At 32.3% G+C, this 12,380-nt stretch overlaps 1 protein-coding gene across 1 annotated transcript in view; it reads left to right on the top strand.

Moving 5' to 3' along the window:
* LOC116352326 (serine/threonine-protein phosphatase rdgC) overlaps positions 1-12,380 on the top strand; it is a 36,827-nt gene that overhangs the window by 9,408 nt on the left and 15,039 nt on the right. Inside the window, exons 4-10 of the mRNA XM_031784835.1 lie at positions 927-1,020; positions 1,699-1,850; positions 2,376-2,543; positions 9,778-9,944; positions 10,321-10,357; positions 11,663-11,750; positions 11,829-11,890. Of these exons, the coding sequence (XP_031640695.1) occupies positions 927-1,020; positions 1,699-1,850; positions 2,376-2,543; positions 9,778-9,944; positions 10,321-10,357; positions 11,663-11,750; positions 11,829-11,890 (768 nt within the window). The remainder of the gene's footprint in view (positions 1-926; positions 1,021-1,698; positions 1,851-2,375; positions 2,544-9,777; positions 9,945-10,320; positions 10,358-11,662; positions 11,751-11,828; positions 11,891-12,380) is intronic.

Here is a 12,380-nt window from a genome sequence, read left to right on the forward strand (position 1 = left end):
AAAATATTGTTTGTTTACGAAAAATTGCAAATGGCGCGTATTAACTTCGGCATCTTAATAGATAATAAACATACTACTACTCGCTATTAACATCGATCCTAATACTACTACTCATGTTAATATGCGTAGTATGATTGGTTGTTAATAGTTAATAAAGGATTTTTCGTATTTAGTAATAAGATATGTTAATATTTCTGTGTTAATAGGACATCTATATTAACAAAGACTTCATAAGTTTTAGCTTACGGTTTAAATATCAATTTCATAGATATTGTCAATGTTGCTTTTTTTGTGTGTAACTATTTAATCGTTTGACTCTAATAATCGCCTTTTTCTTACTGTGTCACCCGACTTCCATCAATTATCCGATAAGATATTGTATTATGAAAAATCTAATATCTGGTATTCAGGTCGTACATTTTGAACATCCATAGTATACAGAGACACATTTTCCATGTTTATTTTGTTTGAATATATTAAAATGTCTTGTACACAACAATGGGTCGATGATTTCATTCTAAATCTAGTTAACATGAAAATTGTGTCAATGCTTGTATTGAAAACTATTGTATCAACAACATTGAAGCGAATAAAGGGGAACGAGTGTCACACCTAATTCAATTTTATTTCACTTAAATTTAACATTGTGCGATAATTGAAAAATTTAGAAAATATTTTACATTTTTGTTCATTAAATAATAATGAACACTTCAACAAATAGCAACAGCTTTTAAATTACATTTTTTTCTATCAATTTATTTTCGATGTCTGTATTTAATGAACAAATTTCATCAATTCGGAATTGTTTTTCTTTGTTTATTTTTCTTTTGCAAATTTGACCATTTTCTTTGACTCTGGGGCAATTTGGGGTGTTAATCATCACATCATCATTGTCGACGTTGTCATCATCATCAACGATGGAACAGTTATACAACTTTTTCAATGCATTATTAACACATATTCCTGACACAGCAAACAAACCATCAGGATCATCAAATATATCGAGGGCATCATCAAATGGTATGTTATTGGATTAGTTCTACTATATCTATGCCATTTCTTTTTTCTTTTTGTATAGCATAATATAGATTTTTTGGTGTCGTGAATGTGATTGTTTGTGTGTGTTGATCTTCTTGATTTATGAGAATAGATGTGTTTTTCTTTTTCTCACATTTAATCTGGGCTCTTAAATTGCTACCACTTTCCTTGACAAAAAAAAAACACCATGATAAATCAAATGCAAACAAAAGAGAAGACTAATAAGCATGAACAATGTTCTTACAACACAATTTTACAATACTTTCTGTCCACTTTTCTAAAAAAATGTTTTTTGCGAGTTTTATTGATTATTTATAAGCTACATTTCTATTGTTGTAATTCGTTGTTTTATCAAGCATTTTTTTTGGTACAAATTTGATCTAAACTTTAGACTGCGAAATAACCAATGTTTGGAATCGCTATATGCTTGCAATGTTATAATATTCAACCAAAAATAAAGACGCCACCTAGGCAATTCCGTACTCAAACTAAAGTGTCAACCACTGTTATCGAACGGGTTGTCAGTTTAGTTTGAATATTGGTTGAAAATAAATCAGACCATTTTCTTATATTGGAAATAACAGCCAAAATGTCATAAATATCATTGATTTCTTTCGTGCTAACGAGACAATTTTTGTAATTTTCTTTATCCTACCGTAGACGCATTAGATTCAAAATTTAGCGATGAATCTGATGATTTAGCTGATGAAGGTATTTCCGGACCCGAACGAGCATATCGTGGACCACATTTAGTATTTCCATTACAGAAAAAAGACATTGACACATTAATTGAACTATTCCGAAAGAAAAAGGTATGGTCGCGTCGAATGTTTCAATAGAATTTTGCACTTAAATGCTGAACAGTTTCAGTTTTAATTGATACCTATGAAAATGGGCGCGTTTTCTTCCGCTGATGTTCGAAATTCTTTAAATTATTCAAAACATATATCAAAACTTGGCAATCACACTTAAAATTCAACTTAGCCATCAAGTCATGATAAGCCAAATTAATGGCTTCACGACTTTTCCCGGTTGGAATTTTATGTAACATTGACCAAGAGTAGACTAAAAAACCAATTTGTAAAAAAATCTTTAAAAAAACTTTTTTTCTCGCTTTTATTTCTATGAATAATGTCACTGTGTAATGGCTTCGTTTTCATCTGGCCAATGGTTGTATCCATGAAAATCGTGCACACTAAATTATGTGCTGGTGAATTGATGGTTGGTGCGCGGGGTCTGAAACGATTCAAACAAAATCAAACGTATACACATCACCTGTTTATTGCCGGCGTTGCGTTGTCGATTCACCTATATACATTTACATGAACATCGTACAGTATAATCGTTTGCATGCAAAATACGTGGCTGGTATATTGAAGGAAGCAACAATACGACTGAAACGTTTACCTAATTTGAATCAAGCGTCCACTGCCATATCGAAGCAAGTTACCATTTGTGGTGATTTACATGGAAAACTTGATGATTTATTGGTGGTATTTCATAAGGTAAGGCTAAACTGTAATATGTACCAAATACGATAGGCGAGAATGTTTTTTTATGTATATAGGTGAAAAAAATTGAAAACGGTTGAAATGGTGCTTCGAATGGAACACAAAACGGAAACAACCTACGCACACACACAAAAAGAAAAGGAAACGAATAAAACATCTACATATCAAATGTACTCAGTTGTTAGATTTCCAACCTTTGGTGTAGTTTGAATGGTTTGAATGCCATGGAGTAAGATGGTAGTCGGTATTTTTTTTGCAACTATAGCATTTACGATGTGGAGCGCAATTTTTAATCTTCTTTTAAAATTCTGATGATCGGATTATTATGAGTTAAATTTCCGCCAGATACACATTCATACATGTATACACTGCCTCCAAAAAGTTTCAATACGCCGTGTTTCATGCAAATTGACAATTTTTGGTGCACAATTGGACATTTCAAGAGCATAGTATATTTTATCCACTTGAATTTTGAATGCCGATTTTCTATTCAAATTGAGATAGATGAAATAGAAGTGGATATTTCTTCATAGACAGCACAATTAATTTGTAATTTGCAAACAGACAGGAGTACTAGATATGATAGGTATACTGTATAGCTATTTTAGATTAGAACTACATCATTGATATATTAAATAATTCGCTAAAAACGTTCAATTTATTTGAAAAAATGCATAGTGTATCCAAACTTACTGACGGTAGTGTATGTATATAAATATAAACCAACAATGGTTGGCATGCAAAAAATAGCTAAAATAGCCATGGAAACGTTATTATTTTAAAATTCTTTGAAATGTTTTCCATGAATGCAATTTTCATGTGCAATACTTAAATTTTATCTTAAAAGGAAGTAAAATGGTTAGTAACATAGTTTAAATAAGGTAAATATTCAGAACTTGGGTTTTCAGGTCAGTTGTAATGCATTCCGGCTCAAGATAGTTATGTCCGGTGAAGCTGAACAATTTGTACATCGAACAGTGTACAACACTACAGTATGAAACAAATTCAATTCCATTTTGGCCTCAAATTTTCTTTTTGACCTCAAAAAGGGTACCAGTTTAATAATACTCTCGATTTTATATAAAATTTATATAATAAATAAGGCAATAATTTTTCTTTTCGCGAAATTTCAGGTGATTCTTACTGGGTTTTTAGATTTTTATACCATTTCACATTACAAAGTTGTCAATATTCCTTAACCAATGTATTTTTAACAACTCCAAATTCTACGAGATGAACAGAAATGTTGCATCAAAATACCATGGTATCCGGTGAAAAACAATATTGCATTTAAGCCTGTGTATTTGATGTTAGGAGGTTTTTCAAAGCGACATCATCTAAATGACACGGCTCTAGCGAACTAACGCACTAATAATACACAGGATCACACTGACTCCGATTATACGGTACCAAAGCACGACGACAATGACAGCTGGGCAACGCAGCAACTTCATTATGGCTGTCACTGTTTATGTTGGGTCGCACAAATTTGTACCATTTTTGATTCAGGCGATCGAAATTTGTGCCATTTTTTGGTTTCGCTGGAAACCGCACCATGGCGCTACTGTCAACGTTGCTTGTCATCGTCAGTGACCGGTTCGCGCATATTTCTATGCCTGATAGCTATGCTAAGCATAGCGGAGACGCAAACCGCAACGCACCCGTCGCCATTCGATTCGAGCATTATTGTATGCGCACGGTCGTCTGCATAAACGAACATGTGCATTGTTCATATAAAGTGAACGGCGATGCGTCGGTTGCGTTTGCGGCTATGCTTGGCATATCTATGCTACCTAGCGTATTTAGGCAAGCATAGAAATATGCACGAACCGGTCACTGGTCATCGTCGCGCTTTGTATGGTACTCAGTGTTTTTGTTTGGACGTTTCTCGAACATGTAGTAGTAAATCTTAATGTTTTTCTCTCTATGTGTGTATTGTAAAATTTGCTCAAGCAGCTACGACTGTCAACTCAGTGCAGAATTTGCAATACATACGAATACATATAATCAGAGTCAGTGTACTCCTGTTTATTATTGCGTTAGTTTGCTAAAGCCGTGATGTCGCTTTGAAAAAAATTCTGACAGATTTGGCGATACTGTTGCCCACCGATGCTATCAAATGTAAAAGATTCAATAACAGACATTGACATGGACGAGTATTCATTAACTAACCAAACGTTAAGCTATTTTTGGGGTTACCCCAATGTGCATTTTTTTCAACATATAAAATTAACTTAATTCGTTATAATAAGAAATCAACACATAAACTTACCGATTTCGTAAGCCATTTGGAATTGAGTGATTCCACATGATTTTGTCCGATTATAAAATACTTTGTTGCACAATGCGAATCGTCAATTTAATTTCATATCCATTTATATGACTCGCATAAATGACAAACACTTTATGTTGTTCAGTAATGACATGCGAATCGTCACCGAAATCGAATTTTATTCGATAAATTTCGAATCTATCATCAAAGTGGAAAATGGCCGAATAAATATTTTCAACAAAATCAGATTACGAATACATCATTCGAACAATTGATGAGAAAATAAAATGCTATTAATTTAGCACCGATCCCTAGATTACGATTGCCACTTCAGAGTACAAAAAATGGTAAAAAGAAACCCAAACGAAATAAGCAGCAACTAAAATAATTGCCTTTCGATCATAACAATAATAATACTTTATTCCGAATATGTATTTCCGAGAATTTAAAATAATTTCTTTCGTCTGCTTCCGATTGATTGAATTTAAGCTCATCTTAAGCTTCTCAACACAATGAAAGCGAAACATATCAATCCATATACATACATACACACATGGAGCGTACATTTTTTCGGTTGCTGAATTTGAACAAACTTTCTATGTTTGGAGATCTCAAAATTCCACTATGAATTTCTCCTAATACAGTCAACTGCTCAAAAACTCGCCAAGAGAACCGTCTGATTGAGGTATCAAACTGGTATATACATCAAAATGCATAATTTGTACATTTTAGTGGTATGAACGATTTTTTTCAAATTTGACATTGAACTGAATTTGACTAACCATTTATCTATCTTTGACTATTGACATGCTTTGCTGCTACTATAAATGATAAATTTATAAAAAAAGAATATATATGCAGTATCCGTATCTTATAAACTCAAACATCAACCGACTTAATAAAAGCATTACGTAGGCAAACATTCTAGAATAGATGTCGAGAGAATTGAAATCGTTCGTCTTTTGATTTTCTGATTTTGCAACCAATAGCATTCATTTCATTTTGTAAAACCATTTTATGTCCATAATAGGATGTGTTGGATATTTACATGGATGAAAATCTCTTTTCCTCTCAATAAATCGTTTACTCTACAATCTACATAAATTCATTGGTTAGCTATAGCATATCGCTTTTGTTTTATATCATCGAATGCGCCATACGAAAGTTTATAATGAAATGAATCATCGAAAACACGAACTACGCAATATTTTTTGAAGAAGAAAAAAACAAAAAAACTTTCATCGTTCAGCAGAAACAACATTTGACTTTAAAAAAAATTTCTTTGTCTTACAGCATTTATGGCGAAAATTCTCTTTGTAACTAGCCCTTTTGACTTTAAATCACAATTTTTCGATTTGTTTGTCTTTCACTTTGTTTCCGTTGCATTTTATCAAGGCAATCAGTAAGTAAAAATTGAGAAAAAAACTCGATTAGTTCCAACGTGAGTTATTCAAATAAATCGAATTGTTCATTTGATTTGAGGGCGCTTCCGTCATTCATGGCCAATTTATATTGAATTTTGACATTGAAAGGCAACTATTGCGGCCTACATCAATTCCTTGTGGAATCTATCGTATCGTTCTCTAGAGTGACATATATATTATGTTATAGATACTCTACGGTACACAATAAATATTTGTGTACCATCAATACATGGATTGACAACTAGTTCGCACTAATGCGACAAATATATAACAATCTATACTTAATTTTGTATGTAAAATAGACGACGTATTCATTTACGAATAATAATATTTATGCACACAGTGCAGAATTCACTTGTTTTCAAGTTAACTTAACTAAAATTGAAATGTATACTTCCCTCTTGCTTACACTTTCCGTCATTTTTTATTTTCGTCAACCTTCCAACCATCCATGATTGATATTCTTTGACAAAACCACTTTTGAAAACTTCATATTAGTTGAACTTGCATAATAATTAATTTTGTAAAAAATCTTCATTTTTCATTTTTCATACAAATATAAAATGTGTAACAAATGAGCTATGATTCTTATTGCCATTAAATAATACTTCAAAACTCATTACTAAAGCGCTCAACTGGACTGAATCTTGACTCCCACGTCATAGCCATTCACAACCTGTAAATGTTACTAAAATTCCTGTCAAGCAGCAACACGCTGCAAAAAAGAAATCTGAACCGTTTTAATGATACCGCTCATTTTCTTTCCTTCTTTCGTTCTAAGTTCAATAAAGTTTTAATTGTAGCAGACACCAACACCAGTGTATGGCAAATTGAATTCGTAAACTATCTGCTTTTGTCGAACATTCATGTTGTTAATTTTTTTTTTTGTTACAAGTTACTGTGTCCCGATGAATTATTGACCCGAATTAATTCGTAAAACGTATTTGGTGTTAAATTGGTATGTTGTTATTACAGTAAAACATTGATGCTTCGACTTGTACATGGATACAAACAAACACACCATTAACAGAAATGTTTTTATGTCAATATTAGATTGTATGTTGCGCTAAATGGGACAACGATCGCTATGAGCTCACTTAAGCATGGATGGAATTATCTCCATGAAAATCACTAGGAACTGCACATGGATTGTGTGCTTTTATGCATATTTGTTTATGTCCCCAGGATATAGATCAGAATTGATGATGACTCAACATGGGTTTCTCATGTCAGTTCGATGTTCAAAACCAAAACCGACACATTCAAACGATACTAGGCACCAATGACAAGACGTTTGTTTTTTCTTCTTCTTTTGATTTTAATAGCATCAAGACATCAACGGGAATACCACCAATCGTTTGATTTATACATATAAAAGGCACGCATATAATGTAATAGACCCGGATCAACAAAAAAACTTCAACCGTGAGATCATAAGACCGTGAATCGAAAACCGTTTTAAACTTTAAAGTCAATCGGTTACAGTGGAACGAATAACATCGAACCAATGTTCATATATAAATGACTCCCAACTAATCATGAAGTTTTGAAGAGAATGAACATTTGAACATATGAACATTTTCGTTTTGCTTTATAAATTTTCAAACCAACTTTCTACCTTTAATTTACAAACTCATCGACGAAACATTTGAGAAATGCGACATTTTCTTTTCCCTCTCATTATTCTTCTTCCGAAACGGAACAAAACTATTTTTCTTGATGTTTTTTTTTAAATGTTAGTTTTATAAGCACTTCAAGTGCTTGTGTGCTTTTCGAATCGAGTAAAACACTCATGTTTTTGAATAATGTGGAAAATTTGGAAGTATGTTACAAAACCATCGTAGGTGTGTAGATCTAGTTGATTGGATGTTGTGATGGAAAGTTTACATAGTTAACTATTCATTATTCTATTGTTTTATAGAAACTTTGTCTTCAAGGAAACAACAGTACTGTAGCTTAGAGATTAATATTCACGGATGCCAAGCGACTGAATGAAGTAATCGAAAGTCAAGAGTATAGAAAAATATTTGTAATAAATGTCTGGTGATCTATTTTTCATGGGAAACGAATAACTATCATCCGACAACATTATTGGATTTGTTTAACAGCTAAAATGCGCTTATTCTTTCACAAACGAAAATTCTTATAAAACGTTCTTTTTCTCAAATGGCAAACATACAAACTACAATGTACAATCATGGTAATTTGTTGAATAAATGTCAAGCTGCACATTTTTTTGCTGAATTTCTGATCTTAATTAAGTGTGCATTGTCTAAATGTCCAAAGTTTGTGAACGAAAGACAAATAGTATCAAAATTCGATTGAATCTGGAATACATGAAATGAAGAACTTAATGGGCGTGCAATTTTGATGAAATATTTGGTATCGCTTTAGTTTCACTTTGCTAGTGCGTTCATTGCATTCACCAAAACCACAAGTCTTTGGTTCCTAGTTTGGTTCTTCAAGGTGTGCCTGCAGCGAGAATTCTATACTTGAAGTCACTGTTTGAAGATAGAAATTGTTGTTGTCACACAATCGAAATGTCCCATTCCCAGCATATATTTTTATGCTCCAGATGGCAGCAGCGCTGAATAAAACTCTGATCACAATATTCAATTTGACTACAAATCTATGTGTGTAACAATTGAATTTTATGTTTAAAAAAAAGAAAATTTCTAAATTGTGCCATTTCATGTTAAACAGTTGCATTTCTCAAAGTGGTAGTAGATTGTAGTTTCAGTGTGCACGCACATTTACAACTAATTTTTAACATGAACGACGTTATTTGAAAAATTTCGTGCATCACACAGTTCGTGCATATTGAATATTCAAGCATTTGTGTGTGTCAGACATTGATCCGATGTATCCGATGTCTTCTAAAATTTCCAAGTTATTTGCTTTTAGTGAAAATAGCAACTCAAACATTATATTGAGATATTTTTATGCAGTTGATTCAGCTCAAATAATTGTTATGGTTATAAAGACTGCAATCACTTCTATTGTTTTCACTCCGTTCCAGCGCCTGACGTCAACCCCCTGAGCAGATTCATCTGACTAAAATAATCTTAATATAATGTCTGTAGCATTTTGCTTGCATTGCAAAGAAGTGAAGTCTTAATCTCGTCGCTTTTTTTTTCTATCACACAAATGCAACTTCGTATCGTTGTATGATCTTTGTTTGTGTAATTGAACCAAATGGTATGAGAAAAAAATTCTATTCGAATATCTCTCTATTTCTCTTGTGTAATGTGTATGCGTACTTGCTTGGCATGACAACCAATTTACCACACTGTTAACTATTGCTTAAGAATTTAATTCTATCTCCATGAGAGAACCGTTTTTTCCTACGATTGTAAAAAAATACAATCATTTCATACAACATAGTGCAATCACTTAAATGTAAAAATGGAAACAAGATGTACACATTTTTTTAGATTATCTTCTAGATTTTTTGTATCCCGTTTTTTTTTGTCACAACATCTTTTCAATTTGAATTTAATACCGTTTTTTCCTGTCGTATTTCATACTATAGAATGGTTTACCATCACCTGAAAATCCGTACGTTTTTAATGGTGATTTTGTGGATCGTGGCAAAAAAAGCTTAGAAGTATTACTGTTACTGCTATCCTGCCTTTTAGTATTCCCCGGTGGCGTCTATTTGAATCGTGGCAACCATGAAGATACCGTCATGAATGCAAGGTAAAATATCTATGTACAAAATGTATTTTCCAACCCCAATATCACCCTGTTTTCCGAAACAAACAAACAAATGAACGCGAATTCATCGTAAATGAACAAAAACTATTAAACGAGTGCTTTAAAACTTTGACTGAAGGAAATTATATATCTAATAAAGCATTTTCTTTCCAATGCCATCGTAATAATTATTCTATATCTATTCCATTTTTGTTTTTCATCATAAACTATCTGTTTTCTTTTTCAATTCCCTTCTTGCTTCAACTGAAAATACAAAAAAAAACTCGACACATTATCTTCGAAATTATCAAAAAAAAAAAAAAAAAAACTAATCAAACAATTGAAAATATGTTTGGTCAATACAACACTATAAAACCAGGTATGGTTTTATTCGGGAAGTTCACCAAAAGTACAAGGTTTGCATTTTAAAAAAATCTTAAATGTTCTTTTTTCTTTTCATTTCTTTTACTCAACGCTTTTTGCTCGCTATAAAAATGCTCACCACATGTAATCTTTGATTTTATATATGTTGTTGCTGTTTGAGTGTGTATTCTATCTGTGAATTTCATGTTTTATTTTGCCATTTTTTTATTTCACATCTACACCACATTCATTTCAGCTCGTCATGCTTGAATAAAGATCTATAGACATTCAGACATTCCAGACATATTTTTTTTCACCATGCATTCGTCGAATAGATGAGAAGAACGTTGGAATTGTGTTTTTATTCATTTTGCTGTGCTGTATATGCTGTGACATAACTGAAAGGTTGTTGCATGAAATCAAATGTTTTATATTTACTTGTAACTTTACCTGTAGTCTTTCTGAAACAAAAATATGTTTATGACGTGTGGCATTTGTTTATTTCTTTCTTCCGCAATGCAAAAATAAAAAGAAGAAGAAGAAAAAAACAAACCCATTTTTGCCAGTTCTTCGTGCTTTTCCATGTTGTTGGAAGTAGTTCTTTTTATGTACACTCCTTTTCTACATTTATTCGCTACTATTTCTTCTTTTCTTTGAATACACGCTTCGTTAACATTTCTAGAGGTTATGTTTATTTTCCCATAAAAATTAAGCGATAGCGAACATCAAACGACAGAATAGTCATGAAGAGCTAAAGTCATCATTATACATGCACACACACACACACACAAAAATACATTCACGCAATCGAATTTTACTTGGTTACAACACATTTTTGCCCGAATCGGACGTTAAGTACCCAGTTTCGAATGTTGCACGTACTTCCATTTATAAAAAAAAAACTTTTATTTTCGTACAAAATTATTATCTGCTCTCTTTCATTTTCTCTATTATATTATGTAACTAGAAATTTTTAGTTTGTTTTATATGCGTGTAACTCTTTTTCGGTCTCTCTTATATTCGACTATAAGAACTAAGAATGGCTTGCACTTTTCGTCGGTATCATACTATGTTCTCAAATACTGAAGACGCTCATTTTTTGCATATGTTTCCACCACTCTTTGTTTTTCTTTGCAAAAAGTGTTCACTGTTTTATTTTCCCATAATTATTATTATTCTTTGAAAAAGTCTCTCGTTCATTTGCACATTTTCAATAGTAAAGAAAAAGAAACTGAGTATGCGTGTTGCTATGTTCTAGAAAATAAGAATGCAAATATTAGCCAAATAGATTTATTTGTTTGCTCATTTTTCTTGAAATTTTCTTATTTTTGTTCTTATTCTGATGTGTTAAAATACAGCATAACGCCGAACGATTATTAAAACTAATTGAGGAAATTTATCGATGGCTTCCATTGGGTACAATCGTCAATAATCGGGTATTTGTAGGTTAGTTTTCATCCTTTTTTGGCGTTGATATTGATTTTTCATTAAGCATAAATTGTCTTTATTGTTTTCATTAAAAAGTTCATGGTGGCATATCGGATACGACTGATTTGGATCTTTTGAAAAGCTTGGATCGTGGTAAAGTAAGTACCCACAATGGCATTATTACATAAAATATATATATATGATATATTCCGTATGTGGAATGGTCAGAGAGTTCATGGTAACCATTGTAAACATATTTATCAACCAAATATACTGACCGGATTTTAGATTGGGGATTTCTTTATGGCCTTTTGAAGAGCCGTAATAATGTTTCCACAAACATATATTCGAAATATGGGCTCAATCAATGAGCTTATTGTACTTTATCAATCATTAATATCATCTATGCAGAGAGATTGAATTTTTGGAGTTCGAAAAGGGTACATTCACAAAATATTCAATACTCTAACCACATTGTTAGTTTGTGCACGCCGTTTTTGTTTTCATCCACATTGACGGTACCAAAATCCGTTTGGGTCGGATTTAAAATTACTCGTGTAATCTATTTCTCATTATTGCGGTCATTGAAGGCGTAAGAGCATAAAATCTCATTTATTTCACGAGGTTTCCCGTTGATGAATTTTATCT

Source organism: Contarinia nasturtii, unplaced genomic scaffold (assembly GCF_009176525.2).
Source record: "Contarinia nasturtii isolate CC-2019 unplaced genomic scaffold, AAFC_CNas_1.1 Cnas_scaffold_187, whole genome shotgun sequence".
In the NCBI taxonomy this organism is placed as follows: Eukaryota; Metazoa; Arthropoda; class Insecta; order Diptera; family Cecidomyiidae; genus Contarinia; species Contarinia nasturtii.